General features: G+C 39.1%; 1 protein-coding gene across 1 annotated transcript; it reads right to left on the reverse strand.

The window, feature by feature from the left end:
• Positions 1–103: 103 nt before the first annotated feature.
• Positions 104–21,908, reverse strand: LOC308100689 (uncharacterized protein; the record flags this gene model as incomplete). The annotated part of the gene is made up of 7 exons (XM_080449757.1): positions 104–139; positions 583–655; positions 2,445–2,558; positions 3,584–3,697; positions 5,458–5,571; positions 12,316–12,429; positions 21,775–21,908. 7 exons carry the CDS (start codon positions 21,906–21,908, stop codon positions 104–106), a joined length of 699 nt encoding a protein of 232 aa, XP_080305883.1.
• Between the last annotated feature and the right edge of the window lie 728 nt (positions 21,909–22,636).

Consider the following 22,636-nt stretch of genomic DNA (forward strand, 5'->3'; position numbering starts at 1 on the left):
GTACAGAGTATCGGCAAGTGTCAAGTTCAACCACATAGTCCTCAAAAAGGTTGGTTTACTGGTATAATCCACAGGTACTGTAGGTCCATGAGGAAAGCAAAGTTTACTGGTTGTAGCTCTGAGATAAAAACATAGTAGGCTACAAAGAACAGAGACAAAGATCATTTATGTCACAAATGATGTCACAAGATGACATCTTGTGTTTAAAAAGAGCGTTGAAACCAGGCAGATCAGCAGTAACAGAGCAATAAATCAGCAGGGTTGTAAAACCAACTTCAAACCCACTCGGAGCTCCGCTTCGACCCACCGACTGTACTTTTTGCAAACTGTTAATAAAGTATTCAGTCAATTCAATCAATCAATCAAGACCGAGGCACACGGCTGCCTCGGCCAGATGGCCACGGAGCAGAGGAGCTCAACTAACAGACAAGAGTACAGAAACAGTGGTCTTTCGTCTCTGGCAGCTTGTTTGTTAAAGATTTATATATTTTAGGTAGTTATATAGGCCATAGTCTTTACACATTTTCTATTCTGAACAACTGATCATTCTATTTCATTCGTAGATGAAAGGTGTTGCTGTACCTTAAATGTGGAGTCTGCTTGATGTTCCCGAGCAGACTGACCAATGGGACCCTGTGATACCTGCTGCTGGTCTCTGTGGACGTACGCACGCACGCAGGCACATGCACATGCACACGCACACGCACACGCACACACACACACACACACACACACACACACACACACACACAGACAGACAAAGGATTGATTGAGGTCAAGCAGTGATACTTGAGAGCAGTGTCTTTTTCTGAAACTGAAAACTGAAAACTGAAAATGCCACTCCAGTGAGCCATTGCAGGTGTTTTTCTCTCACATTTCTAAAGCCTTTTCAACTGCAATGTCAAAAGTAATCTTTGCCTGCGGGTGTCGCTGTTGAGGGATTTTGCCTGTCAATCATCGCCTCTGCTCCGCCCCCCCCCCCCCCCCCCCCCCCCAAAGGAAAGGATAGGGGAGGGGCGGGGAGGAGAGGGGGTGGGATTAAGTGACTATGACATCAAAGTCAAGGGGCCAATCCCAGATTACTTTTCAGCCTTATTATTAAAAATAAAACCATACCACAGAAAATCCACTGAATGTTCAAAGTTCAGTTTTTTGGGGTGTAAATTAGGTCATAAAACCCCCCAAAAAACATTAAAAAATAAAAAGTGACAATGAATGTCATAGAACATTTAAGACATGTTTAGAATAACATAGTAGTTTTCTGGTTCTTAGTAGCAATAATCACTGTAATAACAATATTAATAATGTGGTCACCACTCCTTTGGGGTATTTTTCTCACTGTGTATATGTGTACATACTGTATGTGAAATGTATCCTCTGCATTTACCCATCCTAACTATTAGAAGAAGTGGGCACTACAGCACTCAGGGAGCAGGTAGGAGTTAAGTGTCTTATGGATGCTGCTCTGGTTAAAGGATGTGAAGTTTTGGTAGGAAAAAGTCAACATTATGAATAATCAGACCAACAATGTTATGATCTGATCAGTAGAGTTGAATAAAACTAAATATTCTGCTGATTACCGCTGTTCAGTAGACCGGTGTCCATCTTTGAAGACAATAGGTCGACCAATAGAGTCACTCTTCATGGAGACACAGCTGGATACAGGAGACTCTGCTCTCTGCTGATGAACCCTGACAGGATGATAACCAAGATAAAAAAGATTACATTTATTGATCAACTAGTCACGCTAGTTGCCGAACATCTAAATATTAACCCAGTTATATTTATATATAAATAAGACACTATGTATGTTGTTAAATTAATTAATATGTTATTAGTTTTTAGATGTACTGTCTGCTGGTAAGAATAAAGCGTTTCGATGTTATTTAGATATTAAACATTATGATTATATGACCTGTTTAAAAATGTTAATCAGTATCAAAGTCTAACAACAGCTGCATGATGAGAAGTCAGGTGGTTTTAGTGATTATAAATGTTGTTTTATTATCTACAGTAAACTGCAATGAAATAATCCCTGCCCTCAGTAAACATAATGTACACCCTCCATTCAAACTTAAAGCATTGTATTCCACTTTAAAAACATTACCAACGTAAATAAAACATTTACAGCAGCATGTCAAAGAAACGCCTATAAGTTTCTTAAAGTTGGTCAGAATAGTATATCAAACACATTTATTCAGTTAATTGTCCATTGTTGTTGATTGCTTGATTTTATTGCCTGATTTCACTGGTTCATTCATTGATTGCAGCCGAGCCAATCATACAAAGCAGTTAGTGGGAACAATGCTTTATTAAGGTTAATACATCTTTTATTATGCTTTTATTAACGGTTAACTATGCTTGTCTTAACTTCTGACCACTGATCAGTAGAGCTGAATAAAACATAATCATGTTGTTGTTTTCAGTTAGTTTTACATGCTGACCTCTGTTCAGTAGAGTGGTGTCCATCTTTGAAGACAATAGGTCGACCAATAGAGTGGTCACTCTTCATGGAGACACAACTGGGTACAGGAGACTCTGCTCTCTGCTGATGAACCCTGACAGGATTATACACATAAAACATTCATTATTAACTGTTAATAAGTGCAGAATGAAATATGAAGATAAGATGAATACAGCATTGTTCCCTCTTTAGCCAGGTAGATGCACAACTCGTAGTTATACTGTTAATAAGTGCATATTAACCACAAATAAATGCATAATAAACTGTGTTTTTATATTAGTAAAGCAACAAAACAGCTTAGTAAAGGTTGAACAATGAGAAAATGGGCTAGATAGTAAGGCTGAATACATTTGTTTGTAATACTATTATAAACAACTTTAAGAAACGTAAGGCTTTCATTCATGTTCATAAGTATCTTATTAGAGCTTCTAAATGTATTAAAATCTAACAATAAACATGTTTACAATGCTATTATTAACAGTTGTGTGCTTGTAGATCGACTATTTTGAAGAAAAAAAAGATTAATGAAAAATCTACTTTTGCATTGGTTTCTTAATGAATGCTGCTCTAGTCAAAGAATGTGATGTTTTGGGGGGAAGAAAAGTCAACATCATGAATAATCAGAGTTTAAAGAGGTGGTGCCATGGTTTTGCACTTTTTCTGTTTTTCATGTGTCTATGAGGTTGATAGAACTTCATTAAGCCCCCCGGTGGTGTTTTTATGGTGTTTTATGTCTTCTCTGACTATTTGGAGTTTCTTCCTGGAGGCTGAAACCTTGAGGGTCAAAAGTGCCAATAGAGAAACAGGGGCATTGTGACATCACAATGCCATACCCTCCCCCTCATTATCATAACACAACAGGTGTGGGCATGAGGAGGAGGAGGGACTAGGACAGGTGGGTGGTGCTAAGGTGGTGGAGGAGGTGCTAAGGTGAGAACCAGGTATACTTAATGAACTGGAGGCGTGTCCACATAAAAACAACATTTTACACTTACTGTACACTTTTATTTTTTTTGAAAAAAATCCTTACATAATAATAATACCTTATGATCAGGTTTTAAGGTTGAAAAATATCATGGCACTCCATCTTTAATGAAACTAAGTTTACAAGCCGTTTACCTCTGGTCAGTAGAGTGGTGTCCATCTTTGAAGACAATAGGTCGACCTATAGAGTGGTCACTCTTCATGGAGACACAGCTGGGTACAGGAGACTCTGCTCTCTGCTGATGAACCCTGACAGGATGATAACCAAGATAAAAGATTACATTTATTGATCAACTAGTCATGTGGTGAACATCTAAATATGAACCCAGTAATATTTAAAATAAGACACTTTACGTATAAATGAATTAATATTGTATTACTTGTTACTCAGATGTTTTCAGATGAACTGTCTGCTGGTAAGAATAAAGTGTTTCTTAAAATAGATATTAAACATTATGATTATATGACCTGAAAAAAACTTGAAAAATGTTGATCAGTGTCAAAGTCTAACAACAGCTGCAAGATGAGAAGTCAGGTGGTTTTAGTGATTATAAATGTTGTACATTAACTAGTTTTATTATCTACAGTAAACTGCAGGTAAATAATCCCTGCCCTCTGTTAACATGTTAACACCCTTCATTCAAACTTAAAACATTTTATTCCACTTTAAAACATTACCAACTTAAATAAAAACATTTACAGCAGCATGTCAACGTCTGGCTTTGGGGCAAATCGTGGCACAAGGACAGATTTCAATGCCCCCACAGCTTCTAATCAAATGTATAATTTATGATATGCCAGTATAGTCATGGGAAATTCTTACTGTGAAGTGTCTCAGTGTTTTGAAATGAACCTGGGCAGATAGGCTATTTCTCAATAGCATTTGAGAGATTCATTCAAGGATTCCAAACTGTGCTATTTCATTCTCAAGTTTCTTTCTTTAATGTTCCTTTTTGTAGATACCTTTTCACACATTCAGCTACAGTGTTTGTTTAAATGACAGTGTCGCTGCTACACTTTAGTTCAATAAAAGTATTGTAATGCGATGCATTTTTATGTGACTTTGTTATGGTCCAAACTAAGGCACAGTAACTGTATGATAGGAGAAGAACCTTCTAAGAAACAAATAAACTGCTTAAGAACATTGATAAACGCCTATACGCTTCTTAAAGTTGTTCAGAATAGTATTTCAGACACATGTATAAAGTTCATTGTCCATTGTTGATGATTGCTTAATTTTATTGGCTGATTTCACTGATTAATTGATTGATTACAGCTGAGCCAATCGTACAAAGCCCTTATTGACAGTGAACTATGCTTCTTGCATCTGCCTGTTCTAAAGTGGGAACAATGCTTTATTAAGGTTACTAAATCTTTTACTAATGATTTATTGACTACAGTTATGCATTATGCCTCTAGACAGCGGTTCCATCAAGGTGCTGATCACCTGACCTGTATTCAATACAGGTCACGTGATTAGCACTAAGGAACAATAATACTATTGTTCCTTATTCCTTTGAAGTTCACTTCGGGGCCAGCAGGTCTTTTGGATGGGCGACTTCTCTTTGATCCCTTATCTTTGAGCCACTATTGTTGTACTCTACTGGCTCACCTGCCCCCCCCCGTTGTCTAAGCATTAAACTGTCACAGCATGATAATATTTCAACATGTCAACATTTGTGGTGACATTTATGAAGCTGCTTTTCACTAAATGACACATTTAAAGCGGACAAACCATCTAGGAAGAGTGTGAGTAAATGTTTAACAATATACTGCTGGTCTATGTGAAGAAAACATCACATCATATACGTGCGCACGCGAACGCACACACACACACTCACACGCACACGCACACGCACACGCACACACACACACACACACACACACACACAGTTGTTTCTTAATGGATGCTGCTCTGGTCAAAGATTGTGATGTTTTGGGAGGAAGAAAAGTCAACATCATGAATAATCAGATTTTAATCAAATTAAGCTGTTATACTAGCCGTTTACCTCTGGTCAGTAGAGTGGTGTCCATCTTTGAAGACAATAGGTCGACCTATAGAGTGATCACTCTTCATGGAGACACAGCTGGGTACAGGAGACTCTGTTCTCTGCTGATGAACCCTGACAGGATGATAACCAAGATAAAAGATTACATTTATTGATCAACTAGTCACGCTAGTTGGTGAATCTACTCAGGCCTTTGTGAACCCCCCAGACAGTTTTTAAGTTGCTTGATTAATTATTTAGATATTTGATATTTATTTTATCAGACACGCCCCCTTCCTATACAAACCCATTGTAACTTCAAACTCCATTTTAACCATGTTAGATTCATCAAAAACACCCGTCCTTTGTTCTGGTGACTCACCCTGCCCTCCTAATGCGTGAGGGGGCCGTGTTTTTCCGATTACTTTTTTAATTTAATTTTTTTATTGTATTTTATTTTTTTCATTTTCCAAAAAAATAAAATAATAATAAATGAAAAAAGTAATTGAAAAAACACGGCCCCCTCACGCATTAGGAGGGCAGGATGAGTCACCAGAACCAAGGACGGGTGTTTTTGAAGAATCTAACATGGTTAAAATTAAGTTTGAAGTTACAATGGGTTTGTATAGGAAGGAGGCGTGTCTGATAAAATGAATATCAAATATCCAAATAATGAATTAAGCAACTTAAAAACTGTCTGGGGGGTTCACAAAGGCCTGAGTAGATGATAAAATGACCAAAAGTTTTTTTGAAAGTGAAATATCCCTTTAAACATTATGATTATATGACCTGTTTAAAAATATCAGTATCAAAGTCTAACAACAGCTGGATGATGAGAAGTCAGGTGGTTTTAGTGATTATACATGTTGTTTTATTATCTACAGTAAACTGCAATGAAATAATCCCTGCCCTCAGTAAACATATTTACACCCTCCATTCAAACTTAAAGCATTGTAATCACTTTAAAAACATTACCAACATAAATAAAACATTTACAGCAGCATGTCAAAGTCTGGCTTGGGGGCAAATCGTGGCACAAGGACAGATTTCAATGCCTGGGCAGATACCTATTTTTCAATAGAATTTGGATTCCTAAATGTGGTGTTTGATTCTCAAATGTATTTTTTAAATGTTCCTTTTTGTAAGTACCTTTTCACAACTGGTTACATTTAGCTACACTGTCATTTGAACAAAATATAATTTATTGGACAGTAAATATTAATGCAATGCAGTGCATGTATTAAAATTGCCTAAAGGGGGCACACCGTATTTCAATCCTCACCAAACTTGGCACAAACACTGTTCAGGGGTCTGCCATGACAATAATCACACCAGGGGCTGCATGTAGCCCCCAGGGGCCATTTGAGGGCCCCCCGAGGTTACACTGTTGCTCCATTCTGCACCAAACTTGTTCAGGGGCCTGACATGAGAAAACCAAAATTTCACACGTATGGGGCACTACGGCAGTGTTACAACAGTGTTCAACACTTCAAATGGCCATAACTTGGTGACCATTGCTCAGATCAGTGCAATATAGGACTAGATTTGAAGGCTGCGTAAATCTCCTGAAAATAGAGTGTGAAAAAAGGCTGAATTGTTTTTGTTTTGTTCACAGCACAGGATGGCTTATAGTCCTGTAGCAAGCCCTCAAAAAAGGCCTTAGTTTTTGAGATACCCCCACCCGAGTTAGAACAAAACACAACCATGTTTTTTCTTATCTTTAGGGTCTCCCATTAATGAAATGGATTGTTGTGAAATTTTATTTTGGGGCAAAATTAGTTTTTTTGGCTATTCTTTAGAACTACCTCAATCTCTGAAAAAGGCAAATCCGAATAGGGCAAAGGTGACAAAAAATGCTATAACTTGAGAATGCTCTCTCTTATCTTCATCAAATTTGCTGAGGTATGAACCAGGTGTCTACCCTACATCACCAAAGAGTCAGAATGTAATTTACCTAAAGAAATACTGAAATATAGTCCTTTAAACATACTTTTAGTTTAGGCGGAAATGGTACTTTTGTAGTGTGGACTCCTCTACTTTCCCTCATTTAGAAAAAAAACATATATTTATGTCAAATAAGCTGTTACTGCATAGCCTAAGATGCTATTAAACAATTGCCAGTGGTTGTGTGGAGAGATCTAGTACAGTGTTATTGCAAATGAGACTTTAGACATACCCCTAATCACAGTATTCCATTTGTGTAATGCTTCTCTGTATTGAGGCCTGCAATTCTCAACAAAATGAATTAATCTATGCACCTTTGGTTTGGATGTGTATATAAAAAAGTTCTTACTACTGAAATCATATTTCCATTAATTAATGACATGGCTTCATGTTGCCCCTGCCACACACAGCAATCATGTGTGAGTGTGATTGAATATGGTGATATACTTTGCTTACATACATAATTGCCTCAACATTGCCCCAAAATCACAACAATAGATATTCAGGGAGGGTTAAACAATGCCAACTGAGAAGGAATTTGACTTTCAATTTGGTTTGGACTTTTATGTGGTATATATAAAGTACAAAAAGTATAGTGTTATTCCAACATAAAAATAATAGGCGGGTGCATATATGAAAAAAAGCACCGTACCCTAAAAAATGTGAACAAAAGGTTTCTCAACTGTTTTTTGTAGTCTTAGGTGTCCTGAATAACACACTAAAAGTTTTCCAAAGTTTGACCACTTTTAAGGTGTTATTTTCAAGATGGCGTCCAAGATGGCCAAAAAAACATTAAAATAGCTTAATTCCTTTATTATCTATCCTACACAAGTACGTTTTGTGTCTAATCCCATGTTTTGGGGGCCTGGGAATCCATTGGACCAAATTGCAGAGATACAATTAGATAATTGTGAAATCCAATATTTTGTTTGTGACTCTATTAAAACACTCTGAAATGGTCACCCGTTTAACTAATTATATAATAAATGTCCAACTACTTATATTTATTTTTTACTGGAACAAGGCTTCAAGATATCCTCAAAACACAACAAAACTAATAGTCACAATTTGCAGTAATTCAGAAGGTGGTGGCAGAGAATATTGTCAGTTGATAGATAGTATTGTTTTCAATATTGCAAGGTTTTGGATAGCTCTGTGGATCAAATTTAGCCCAAACTAAATTCATCTTTGACTATACACCCCACCCCCCAAAAAATTCTTGCATTATGAACCAATCTCTCTGCACCCCTCCCCTTACCTACCCAACTGCATAACTCCTCCCCTACATACACAAGAATATTTATTTTTCTCGTGGACAAGCGCAGTGTCATCTTGTAGACACAAGATTTTGAAAAACATTAAATAGATGTTTTAACACATTAGGAAGGCAATCAGTGAGTGTGCAAAGAGGGGTGGGGGTGGTTATGGAGGTTAGTGTAGAGCTGTCAGAACCGTGTATCTACTGGGTGCCTACAGGGGAGTATGGGGGGTGGGTCTGGTCTAGAGTTTAGTGGGCCTAGGGTTCCCCTCAGGTGGGTAGAGGGGAGTATGGAGGTCACTGGATTGCTCCCTGGGCACTTGGAGCGCAGAAGAGCAAGGTTAGGTGCCAAGGAGACCCTGAGCTTCTCCTCTCCCCCACGTCCGACGTGCAAAACCTCCAACAAAAATTATACGCCATTTCAACGAAGACAGTTTTGCAAACAATACATGAAAGATAAACTTGTACCTTTGCCAGATCTCACTCCAAGTGGCTTAGGGAGCCTGCGCTCTCCTTGTTCTCAGCTCCTCCAAAAGCAAATTAGCATTTGGGATGCAAACAATTTCTAAGTCACGGCACACTGGAGGACGGAGTGAGGACGAGGAGGAGGCAGAAATTAAGGTATTGGAATTTAGCTAATGCGTGAGGCTGAGAGGAGTGTCCCTATGTCGCCTGGCTCACTGGATAGTCCCACTGGTCCCAAGTGGACCTCCACGCTGGCTCCAGAGATAGGCACTCCCGAGATAGGCTCTCTTGAGTTAGCATAGGTAGTGAGGACAGTCCCCAGTGGTGGTGGTTGTAAGACCTCCACATGTTGCAAGATTGTGTCATATACAAATGTATGTATGCTGGCCCCAAATGGACCTCCTGGCGGGTCTGGCTGGCTCCTATGCCCGAGATAGGCGCTCGTGAGTGGGCATAGGCGTTCGTGAGGAGGGTCGGCCCCCCTCCATAGTGGTGGTTGTAAGACCTCCACGTGGTGGTGCATGACTGTGTGTCAGGCAGACAAGGGTGTATGTCGGACTGGCTCACAGGAGAGTCGGTGGTAGCTGACCATTAATATTCCCAGGGGCCCCCAGTGACTTATCATTATGGCTCAGAGCGTCCTCTCCCCTCTCCAGAACAGCTCCAGAACAAAAACTTGGTGTTTGCCGAAAGCAATGCTTGTTTGTTGGATAGCAGCAGAGACACAGCCCCTTATGGGCGTGGAGGTCGGTTAGATTGGGATTCTACGGGGAGACTGGAGCCCAGGGCGTCATGGGCTGTTCCCTATACGTACCTTCTTGCTGTTAAAATTATCCAGAAAAAAAGATCAAGGTTCAAGCTTATTGCCAGCAGTACCAATCACAAAATAAAGACTAATGTTGCACTAAAACCTCACACAACTACTATTCTCAGGAATAAGGCGATGTTTGTGACAAGCACAGCTGCACCTTATCCACGCCACACTCCTCCACCACCCCTGCCTAGACATTCAGACACTAGATACATGTTGTGATAGCTCTGTACTGACTTGCACACCCTCTCTAGGCCCATAAGGGGCCATTTCTCTCCACTGTATCCCCACCGAGGAGTCCATCTTCCCCATAGACCAGACAAGTGGCCATTTTGTTTTCTGTAGCGTTGTGAGCTTGTACATCGACTATTTTCACAATGTTTACCTCTTTCTTAATATTTGAGATACAGTAATATTGAGTCTTAAGAGTAATTAAATTGTAACTTTAGAAATGTGCAGATACCCTGTATACACTTATACTGTATGTTGGTTTGTTTACTGTTGAGTGAGAAAGCAATGTTGCACATCAAGCTAACCATCTGGGGACCCCCCAAAATCATTTGGGGGACCCCCAGTTTGGGAACCAGACACCTTTACAAACAAATTGGTGAAGAAATTTCTCTGTAAGGAATTTCTTCCAAGATTTGTGTAATATTCCCAGTCTACCACATTGGCAGCCATGTTTTTACAAATGTCACAGTACACCCAGTAATAATTAATGTATCCCTTATTGGTATCAAAAGAAATCTTGAAAGCTTCAACAGAATGTGAATTACATGAGATGAATTCACCAAGCCTGGGGCATTATGGCATGTAGAAAAAGGAGAAATGTCAAATTACATTGTTAAATATGCTTATAACCAATTGCTTTAATATATAATTGTACTTATAATCACTTGACTATAATTTATATATGCTAATTGGATTCCTAGATCACCAAAACATGGGGTTAGGCACCAAAATTACTTGTGTAGGGCAAATAATGAAGGAGTAATGGTCTTTTAAGGAACTGGTGGCGGCCATCTTGGAAATTTGACATTTCTAATGATCAGATTTTGGTAAACTTTTGATATGTTAATAAGTACACCTGATACATTTTGCATTAGGTGAGAAACTTTTTGTTCTACTTATTTTTCGGTCAAACCATATTTGCACCCGCCTATAATGTTTTATTTCCAGAGAAGGGGTATGCCTAAAGAAGTCTCATTTGCAATAAAACTGTACTAGATCTCTCCACACAACCACTGGTTATTGTTTAATAGCATCTTAGGCTATGCAGTAACAGCTTATTTGACATAAATGTACGTTGTTTTTCTAAATAAGGGAAAGTAGAGGAGTCCTCACTACAAAAGTACAATTTCCGCCTAAACTAAAGGTATGTTTACAGGACTATATTTCAGTATTTCTTTAGGTAAATTACATTCTGACTCTTTGGTGATGTAGGGTAGACACCTGGTTCACACCTCAGCAAATTTGATGAAGATAAGAGTGAGCATTCTCAAGTTATAGCATTTTTGGTCACCTTTGCCCTATTCGGATTTGCCTTTTTCAGAGATTGGAGTAGTTCTAAAGAATAGCCAAAAAAACAAATTTTGCCCCAAAATAAAATTTCACAACAATCCATTTCATTAATGGGAGACCCTAAAGATAAGAAAAAACATGGTTGTGTTTTGTTCTAACTCGGGTGGGGGTATCTCAAAATCTGAGGGCCTCTGCTACAGGACTATTACATATGGCTACACTGCCATCAAAATATTTTATTATTGCACTTTAGTTCAATACAATTGTTGTAATGCGATGCACTTTTATGTGACTTTGTTATGGTCCAAACTAGTTACAGTAACTGTATGATAGGAGAAGAACCTTCTAAGAAACAAATAAACTGCTTAAGAACATTGATAAACGCCTACACGTTTCTAGCATTAAAACTGGGAAAACATCTGTCATTATAGATTTTTGCATTGGCTATTCAAAAATAGCAAATATACAAGCTCACTTGTGCCGCGCTGCGAGCTTGTTCATCTGCTATTTTTGAACATTTTTGAAAAATCTTGAAAGTGTGAACACTACTGATTTAAAAGGCATTTGTAGAATCACCCTCAGGCCTTAATGGGTTAAAGTTGTTCAGAATAGTATTTCAAACACCTTTATTCAGTTCATTGTCCATTGTTGTTGATTGCTTCATTTTATTGGCCGATTCCACCGGTTCATTGATTGATTGCAGCCGAGCCAATCATACAAAGCAGTTAGTGTTAGTGGGAACAATGCTTTATTAAGGTTAATAAATCTTTTATTATGCTCTTATTAACGGTTAACTATACTTTTCTTAACTTCTGACCTCTGATCAGTAGAGTTTAATCCAACATAATCATGTTGTTTTCAGTTAGTTTTACATTCTGACCTCTGGTCAGTAGAGTGGTGTCCATCTTTGAAGACAATAGGTCGACCTATAGAGTGATCACTCTTCATGGAGACACAGCTGGGTACAGGAGACTCTGCTCTCTGCTGATGAGCCCTGACAGGATTATACAAATAAAACATTCATTATTAACTGTTAATAAGTGCAGAATGAAATATAAATGATTTAATAAGATTAATAAGGCATTGTTCCCTCTTTAGGCAAGGTAGATGCACACATCGTAGTTAAACTGTTAATAAGTACATATATTAACCATTAATGTTAATTAAGCAACAAAACAGCTTAGTAAAGGTTGAACAATGACAAAATGGGTAAGTTAGTAAGGCTGAATAAATGTGTTTGTAATACTATTATAAACAACTCTAAAGGTGAAGTGCCATGATATTTTTCAACCCTAAAACCTGATCATAAGGTATTAATTATTATTATGTAAGGATTTTTTTCAAAAAAAAAAGTGTACAGTTAGTGTCAAAATGTTGTTTTTATGTAGACACACCCACCAGTTCATTAAGTATACCTGGTTTCACTTAGCACCACCCATCTAATCCAGTCCCTCCGCCTCCTCCTATAGATGGGTTTCCGCGCGACGTCATCACAGAGCAGAGTGCCCAATCTGCGCATGCGCGGGGGAGAACGAACCGGAAGCGCCATTCACTCTCTCGTTATTTTCGGGATTTAGATAGGCATAATGCTGCTATTATAGGCATAATAGGCATAATGCTGCTATTATATACAAACAGATCCAACTTTCGACAAATCATTTTTATTGAGTAAAGAAGATATTACAAACTGCATCATTTAATCTACTTTCATTAAACCTGGTGAAGACCATTTATTTTCTGAATGTACAGTGGCCAGAGCTGCTGCGGGTAATAGCGCCCTCTACAGGCTCATCCCGCCACTGCGCGCGCATCATCCCCTCATGTTTACAAACAGGAAACCCATCTATAAGACCACCCACCTGTCCTAGTCCTTCCCCCTTATCACTAAAGGACTGCCCATGGTTCTGCCCATTTGTTTACAAAATGGCAGAGGGAGGACAAATTGGACAAATACAGCCATATATGTTTGAACCTGAATCTGGTTCAGATGAAGATGAGGAGGAAGAAGAAGAACTACTCCACAACCGGAAAGCCTCATCAACCCTTTGCTCAAATCCCAAATGCTCATGTGTGCAACGGATAAATAAAAGGCTTAAAATAAAGGACAACTTTGTTTTTTTACAACCAAGGTTTATATTTTAGCTTGTAATTAAAGTAAATAAAAGATGAGTGTTATTTCTTTTTCATTTACTGCTTTCTATAGTTTTAGCAATTTTCGCAATCTTTTTTACAGTGGGCGGGGGCATTCTGTCCGGTGGCTAAATATGCCTTTTTTACACAATAAAAAAGGTACGGTGGTCTTTGATGGCCAGGTGTGAGTTATTGGGGGCTAGAAGAGCTACTGTAAATAATAATAAAGAAAACGCCGGGTTATTGTGTAAAAAAAATACATATTTAGCCACCGGACAGAATGCCTCCGCCCACTGTAAAAAAGATCGCAAAAATTGCTAAAACTATAGAAAGCAGTAAATTAAAACATTTTAACACTCATCTTTTATTTACTTTAATTACAATCTAAAACATAAACCTTTCGTTGTAAAAAACTAAAGTTGTCCTTTAAACAGAACCATCAGTTGTCATACATTCTTACAGATGTGCCATGGTGATGTTCAATATCCTGTGATCCAAGTAGAACTTTATCTTACAATGACTATGGTATCCATTACATCAGTGACATTATTTATAGCATCACTGCACACATTTTACTATCATTACAATGCATTTGTATTCCTTCAACCTGACATTCCCATTTAAATGGGCTATGTATTATTTCCATACATCCCCTTACTAGAAAATGGAAATATAAGCTACAGTATATTGCAGTAGGCATATGCATATAAAACGTCTAACTAGATGCTCTCATAATGTATTCAGAGCCATTTCCACCTTGATAATACACTTCTGTTTGCAGAGGCACAGATAATTTGTCTCTTTTTGGGCGGTGAAACCGCCCCTATATGTGAGGTTTGGACATCGTCATTCGATTGCACCCCCCCAACCCTGCGCTGTGATTGGCCACCATTGTACCCCCCTAACCCTGCACCGTGATTGGCCAATCACAGTCTATTCAGGACTGTGATTGGCTAGTGAAATATGACACATGTGCATAGCCCTATAAATAGGACTATGCACTTAAAAAAAACACATTTATGGTTCTGCCCATTTGTTTACAAAATGGCAGAGGGAGGACAAATTGGACAAATACAGCCATATATGTTTGAACCTGAATCTGGTTCAGATGAAGATGAGGAGGAAGAAGAAGAACTACTCCACAACCGGAAAGCCTCATCAACCCTCTGCTCAAATCCCAAATGCTCATGTGTGCAACGGATAAATAAAAGGCTTAAAATAAAGGACAACTTTGTTTTTTTACAACCAAGGTTTATATTTTAGCTTGTAATTAAAGTAAATAAAAGATGAGTGTTATTTCTTTTTCATTTACTGCTTTCTATAGTTTTAGCAATTTTCGCAATCTTTTTTACAGTGGGCGGGGGCATTCTGTCCAGTGGCTAAATATGCCTTTTTTACACAATAAAAAAGGTAAAAAAAACACATTTATGTTTTTTTTTAAGTTAGGGGTGTACAATGGTTGGTCCACAATATTACTTTTCTTCCATCACTTCTTCCATCACTGTGATGACCACTGTGACCACACCGCCCACTTCACACTGGGTGTGATTTTTGGGCGGTGAAACCGCCCCTATATGTGAGGTTTGGACATCGACACCCATTGCACCCCCCCAACCCTGCGCTGTGATTGGCCACCAGTGTACCCCCCTAACCCTGCACCGTGATTGGCCAATCACAGTCTATTCAGGACTGTGAAGAGAAACGTGACACATGTGCATAGCCCTATAAATAGGACTATGCACTTAAAAAAACACATTTATGTTTTTTTTAAAGTTATGGGTGTACAATGGTTGGTCCACAATATTACTTTTCTTTAAGTGAACTTCCATCACTGTGATGACCACTGTGACCACACCGCCCACTTCACACTGGGTATGATTTTTATTATATTGACAAACAATCACGCTATCTATGTATCTAATCCAACTGAACTAGCTCTAGCGACCCTAACGTTGGCTGAGACTGTATGACTCGAGTTGGTCCCGCCCGCGTCGGTATGTTCTGCCGATTTAATGTCAATTTTTTACCTTCTGAACATCGTATGAAAAATCTAAAGCTAGGCGCCGTAACTTACATAATTATGTCTGTTGTTCCGACGGCATGAAACAATGCATCAATGGGCTCAAACAACCGTTTAAAACCTTAGTTTGTTGGCAGCCTGCGTTGAATTAACATGGAGAATCGTCCCTGATCTAACTCTACGCCATGTTAAACGGCCATGCGCGTTCACGACCAGCACTGTCTCTGCACGTTGAATTCAACGCAGACCGGCACAAAAAAGGTTGTTTCAACCCATCCATTAATTTCTTCACACCGTCGTAACAACAGACGACTGCAGGTTACCGCGACTACCGTTACATTTTCCATACGATGTTCAGAAGCGATCTTATCGACGCTGAACTAAATCCCACAACTATACGGTGGGGGAGGTCACAGACACAAGGCTATGTCAAACCGATTCATGCTCCTAAGTCATTTTATTGGGGCTGACGGATGTTTTAATTGACCGATAACGCTCCTGAGGTGCTGCTTTCTGTGTCTCCAGGATAAATCGTCGGAATAGAACCTGGCTTCAGTACTTTCCTGTTTGCAAATCCCATATTGACTTGCACTAAGTTGGTGAAGCAGTCATCAACAAAATGGGAACTACACACCCGAAGCCTGGTAGAGGGGGCTGAGGGAATAATCCTGTCTTTATAAATGAAATTAAGCCATTGATCACGTTTGTCCGTGTCAATGGGCAAAGTGTGAAACGACTGTTTGATAGCTGTCACACAGCAGTTAGGGACAGAACAACCTGCCATGGTCACACACGTGTGTTTGAGGCAGCTCCGCCCACAAAAGGTTGTAGCATAAATGACAATGATAATGAGGGGAGGTGCGGTGGGTGGGTATGGGCATTGTTACGTCAGTATGTCGCTGTTTTTGGATTGGCACGTTTGACTCTCAAGGTTTCAGCCTCCAGGAAAAAACTCCAAATAGTCAGAGAAGACATGAAACACCATAAAACCACCAGCGGGGGCCTTAATGAAGTTCTATCAACCTCATAGACAGATAGAAAAACAGAAAAAGTGCAAAAACATGGCACCAGCTCTTTAAGAAACGTAAGGCTTTCATTCATGTTCTTATGCAGTCTATAATAACTCTTAACAAGTGTCTTATAAGATCTTGTAAATGTATTATAATCTAACAATAAACAAGTTTATAATGCTATTATTAACAGTTGTGAGCTTGTAGATCGGCTATTTGCATTGGTACTTGTAACACAGTATTTTTATGTTGTGGTACTGCTACTTTTACATAAGTAAAAACATTTGAAGTGTATTTGCAAAGTATAGCACATTTCAACAACAAGGTAATTCAATGTGCTTTACATAAAACATTAAGCAAAACACGTTTTAACAGGACAAGACCGGTTGGGCTTTCCTCCGATCTTGTGTTTATTGTGTATTCCACTATTCCCTCCCATGCATTGAAACTAGATACGCATTCACGCACGCAGACACATTATAGCGTATATCCCTACTGTATTGCACTATACTGCACTTAATAGAAATGTATCAATGGACGGCCCCTGGCCCCCCCCCACACACACACACACACACACACACACACACACACACACACACACACACACACACACACACACACACACACACACACACACACACACACACACACACACACACACACACACGTTTCTTAATGGATGCTGCTCTGGTCAAAGAATGTGATGTTTTGGGAGGAAGAAAAGTCAACATCATGGATAGAGTTTAATCAAACTAAGTTTACTAGCCGTTTACCTCTGGTCAGTAGAGTGGTGTCCATCTTTGAAGACAATAGGTCGACCTATAGAGTGATCACTCTTCATGGAGACACAGCTGGGTACAGGAGACTCTGCTCTCTGCTGATGAACCCTGACAGGATGATAACCAGGATAAAAGATTACATTTATTGATCAACTAGTCACGCTAGTTGGTGAACATCTAAATATGAACCCAGTTATATTTAAAATAAGACACATTATGCATAAATGAATTAATATTGTATTACTTAGAATTCAGACGTACGGTCTGCTGGTAAGAATAAAGTGTTTCTTAAAATGCTGTTTAGATATTAAACATTATGATTATATGACCTGTTTAAAAATGTTGATCAGTATCAAAGTCTCACAGCAGCTGCATGATGAGAAGTCAGGTGGTTTTAGTGATTATAAATGTTGTACATTAACGATTTTTATTATCTACAGTAAACTGCAGGTAAATAATCCCTGCCCTCTGTTAACATGTTCATACACACACCCTTCATTCAAACTAAAAACATTTTATTCCACTTTAAAACATTACCAACTTAAATAAAAACATTTGCATGTAAAAGTCTGGCTTTGGGGCAAATCGTGGCACAAGGACAGATTTAAATGCCCCACAGCTTCTTTAATCAAATGTATAAGTTATGATATGCCAGTATAGTCGTGGGAAATTCTTACCGTGAAGTGTCTCAGTGTTTTGAAATTAACCTGGGCGGATAGGCTATTTCTCAATAGCATTTGTAAGGATTCCTAACTCTGCTATTTCATTCTCAAGTTTCTTTCTTTAATGTTCCTTTTTGTAGACACACATTCAGCTACAGTGTTTGTTTACATGACAGAGTAGCTGCTACACTTTAGTTCAATAAAAGTATTGTAATGCGATGCATTTTTATGTGACTTTGTTATGGTCCAAACTAAGGTAAAGTAACTGTATGATAGGAGAAGAACCTTCTAAGAAACAAATAAACTGCTTAAGAACATTGATAAACGCCTATACGTTCCTTAAAGTTGTTCAGAATAGTATTTCAAACACATGTATTCAGTTCATTGTCCATTGTTGTTGATTGCTTCATTTTATTGGCTGATTTCACTGATTCATTGATGATTGCAGCTGAGCCAATCGTACAAAGCCCTTATTGACAGTGAACTATGCTTCTTGCATCTGCCTGTTCTAAAGTGGGAACAATGCTTTATTAAGGTTACTAAATCTTTTACTAATGATTTATTGACTACAGTTATGCATTATGGCCTCTAGACAGCGGTTCCATCAAGGTGCTGATCACCTGACCTGTATTCAATACAGGTCACGTGATTAGCACTAAGGAACAATAATACTATTGTTCCTTATTACTTTGAAGTTCACTTCGGGGCCAGCACCTGCCTTCAAGAGGATCTTTTGGATGGGCGACTTCTCTTTGATCCCTTATCTTTGAGCCACTATTGTTGTACTCTACTGGCTCACCTGCCAGGGAGGAGCCCCCACAGTTGTCTAAGAATTAAACTGTCACAGCATGATAATATTTCAACATGTCAACATTTGTGGTGAAATTTATGAAGCTGTTTTTCACTAAATGACACATTTAAAGCAGACAAACCATCTAGGAAGAGTGTGAGTAAATGTTTAACAATATACTGCTGGTCTATGTGAAGAAAACATCACATCATATACGTGCGCACGCACGCACGCACGCACGCACGCGCACACACACACACACACACACACACACACACACACACACACACACACACACACACACACACACACACACACACACACACACACACACACACACACACACACACACAGTTGTTTCATAATGGATGCTGCTCTGGTTGAAGGATGTGATGTTTTGAGAGGGGAAAAAATCTACGTTGTGTATAATCAGACCAATAATCGTCTAACTTCTGATCTCTGATCAGTAGAGTTTAATAAAACATAATCATGTTGTTTTCAGTTAGTTTTACATTCTGACCTCTGGTCAGTAGAGTGGTGTCCATCTTTGAAGACAATAGGTCGACCAATAGAGTGATCACTCTTCATGGAGACACAGCTGGGTACAGGAGACTCTGCTCTCTGCTGATGAACCCTGACAGGATTATACAAATAAAACATTCATTAACTGTTAATAAGTGCAGAATGAAATATGAATGATTTAATAAGATGCACATATCATAGTTAAACTGTTAATAAGTGTATATATTAACCACAAAGAAATGCGTAATAAACTATGTTTTAATGTTAGTAAAGCATCAAAACAGCTTAGTATGGGTTGAACAATGACAAATAAATGTGTTTGTGATACTAGTATAAACAACTTTAAGAAACTTAAGGCTTTTATTCATGTTCTTAATCATGTTATAATCTAACAATAAACAAGTTTATAATGCTATTATTAACAGTTTTGAGCTTGTAGATCAGCTATTTTGAAAACAAAAATGTTTAGTACTTTTGCATTAGTACTTAAACATGCTGCACTCAAAGCTTGTACTCAACTTTTGAATACAGGACTTTTACTTGTAACACAGTATTTTTGTGTTGTTGTATTGCTATTTTGTACAGTATAGCACAATTCAACAAAAAGGTAATTCAATGTGCTTTACATAAAACATTAAGCAAAAACATTTTATTCATTAAAAAAGGTTACATAGTGAGGCTTTAATAGGAAACACCTATTCAGGACACCGTACAGAAGACTATAAGAAATCTCAATAAAAAGACGGCGGCAAACAGAAAGGTTTGTATAATTGTAGAATAAAGACTTTGTAGCAGAGACTTGTTTTCTTACCGTCTTGTTGGTTGACTAGGATCCACGCTGCTGAATGTGATCTTGTACTGTAGTGTACTAGTGTAGGCTCACTCTGGATAACAGAGTCTGCTGAACGACAACATTGTTAATAAATACGCTGTAATTGTAATAATACACTGTTGATTGTCATGTAAATAGTTACTGTACCTATAATCTGACACCAAGCTGAAGGCTTGATTCTCTGTACTTCTCTGTACTCAGTCAACCTTCTAATGCGACAGAGAGAGAGAGAGAGAGAGAGAGAGCGCGAGATAGAGAGAGAGAGAGAGAGAGAGAGAGAGAGAGAGAGAGAGACGCAGAGAGCGTGAGAGGAGAGTAATCCAAGTAGCTACTGCATGCCTATACTGATTTATTGTGTGATATCATTATTAAACTGTTCTGTTTTGAGTACAAGGTACACATGAACTTAGTTTATTACTGCATCTCCTAAAGAAACAATACAGCCTTGTGTGTTGACCCAGACAAAAGGCTGATTGTATCCACATCAAAACACCACAGAGAACAAACCAGTCAAATCTGCCTAGATACATTTTGTTTTTCTAAAGAATTATAATCCTGATATCCTACTATAAATGAGCAAACTGTCAGTCTGTCCTTACTCCTCACCCATGTTTTTCCTCAGGTTGACCTATCAATCTCAACTTGCAATCTGCCATTATCCATTGACCCATGCAGGGAGCGAGGAAGCTTTATTTATTTATTTTACTTTTCCTACATGTATTAATTCCTGTATTTTCACCACAGGTTATGGGATCTGTAGCCACAGTCATGGTCCCATAGCCTGAACGGAGAGGGTTGTACCAGGGTGTTCCGACTCAGCTTGGTTAACCACAGGTTTTGTTCATCATTGATAAGAACAGCTGAATGGACCTCCAAGCTCACAATGAGGTTGGAGGTCAAAAGGGGGTGGAGCCTGGAGTCAGCAAAACCAGCTAACTCCGGTGGAGTTAGCTGGTTTAGCAGAAAGTTTGAGTATCCAATGGAGTTAGCTGGTTTTGTCAGAAGCGCTTTTTAATGCTTTTCATTGGTTCAATATTTTTTTTACCAACACACAGACGTAAAGGTTGTTCAATGGCCCTGATTTATGGAAGAAATGCAAAAGCGTCAAAATGGAGTTAGCTGGTTTCTGCCGGACAGCAACGATATGCTAAAACGGCAGTCCCAACTTCCTTATATGAGTTCTTTACTGAGAAGGCAGACTGTCCAAATGAGTTCTTTACTGAGAGGACAGACTGTCCAAATGAGTTATTTACTGAGAAGATAGTCAGTCCATATGAGTTCTTTACTGAGAAAACAGACTGTCCAAATGAGTTCTTTACTGAGAGGACAGACTGTCCAAATGAGTTCTTTACTGAGAGGACAGACTGTCCAAATGAGTTATTTACTGAGAAGACAGACTGTCCAAATGAGTTCTTTACTGAGAGGACAGACTGTCCAAATGAGTTATTTACTGAGAAGACAGACTGTCCAAATGAGTTCTTTACTGAGAGGACAGACTGTCCATGTCCATGTCACATGGTTGATTGTGATGTCCTGGCCGTGCAACTTCTGGTGTTGCTCCTCGAAGTCCTGGTTGTGTTGCCTCCGATTTCACTCCTCAAGGGTTCTGGTTGTGGAAGCGCTGACTGTCCAGCATCTCTTCAGCCCCAGGTTCTGTGTCCCTTTCCTGTCCGTCAGTGGAAGAAAGCTCCGGGGGGTTTCAGCCCCTTTCCCTGCCCTTTGGACCATGTTTCGATGTCCCATTCCTGTTTGGCAGTGGAAGAACGCTCTGGGGGGTTTCAGCCCCTTTCCCTGCCTAACCGCCTGTGTCAACCCGAACTCTCATTTTGAGCACTCTCTATTCCGTTCTCGTTCCATGTTCCACTTGTGTCCCTCTTCATCATGGACATTGTGGGACGTCAGGAGCCGTGCTTAGAGGGGGGGGGGGGGTACTGTCACAGTCACAGACTTTGCCTGTCTTGTCTAGGTCTTGTATTTCTATGTAATGTTCTAGTTTTCATGGTTCTATGTTCATGTACCCCAGGTGTTTCTAATTGTCTCCGCCAGGCCGAAAGGCATGGTGAGAGAGTATGTTTTACCCCCTGTCCGTCCGTGTGTCCGTTTGTTTGTGTGTCCGTGTGTCCGTGTGTCCGTCCGTCCATCTGTCTGTGAACAGCTAATCTCTGGCACCGTTGGCCCGGTCGCTACAAAACTGTGCACACACACTCCCTGGATACCAATTCAGAACCTCTGCCCCAAATTTTTTACATGGACCTGTTATAGCGCCACCAGGAGGCCGATTTGTGCAAAACCCATTATTTCATATCACTCCTACAGATTGTATCCAAACATCACGCAAATCAGTACACAGTATCTCTATAGTCATGTGATCAACACGGATCTGTCAGATTTTCCATATTCTATCTTCATTGGCTACAGTTGCCTTCCAAAGTTTGCAGTTTTGGTCCATTTTGAAC

The sequence above is a fragment of the Gymnoscopelus braueri genome (assembly GCF_963280865.1).
Source record: "Gymnoscopelus braueri genome assembly, chromosome: 14".
Classification (NCBI taxonomy): domain Eukaryota; kingdom Metazoa; phylum Chordata; class Actinopteri; order Myctophiformes; family Myctophidae; genus Gymnoscopelus; species Gymnoscopelus braueri.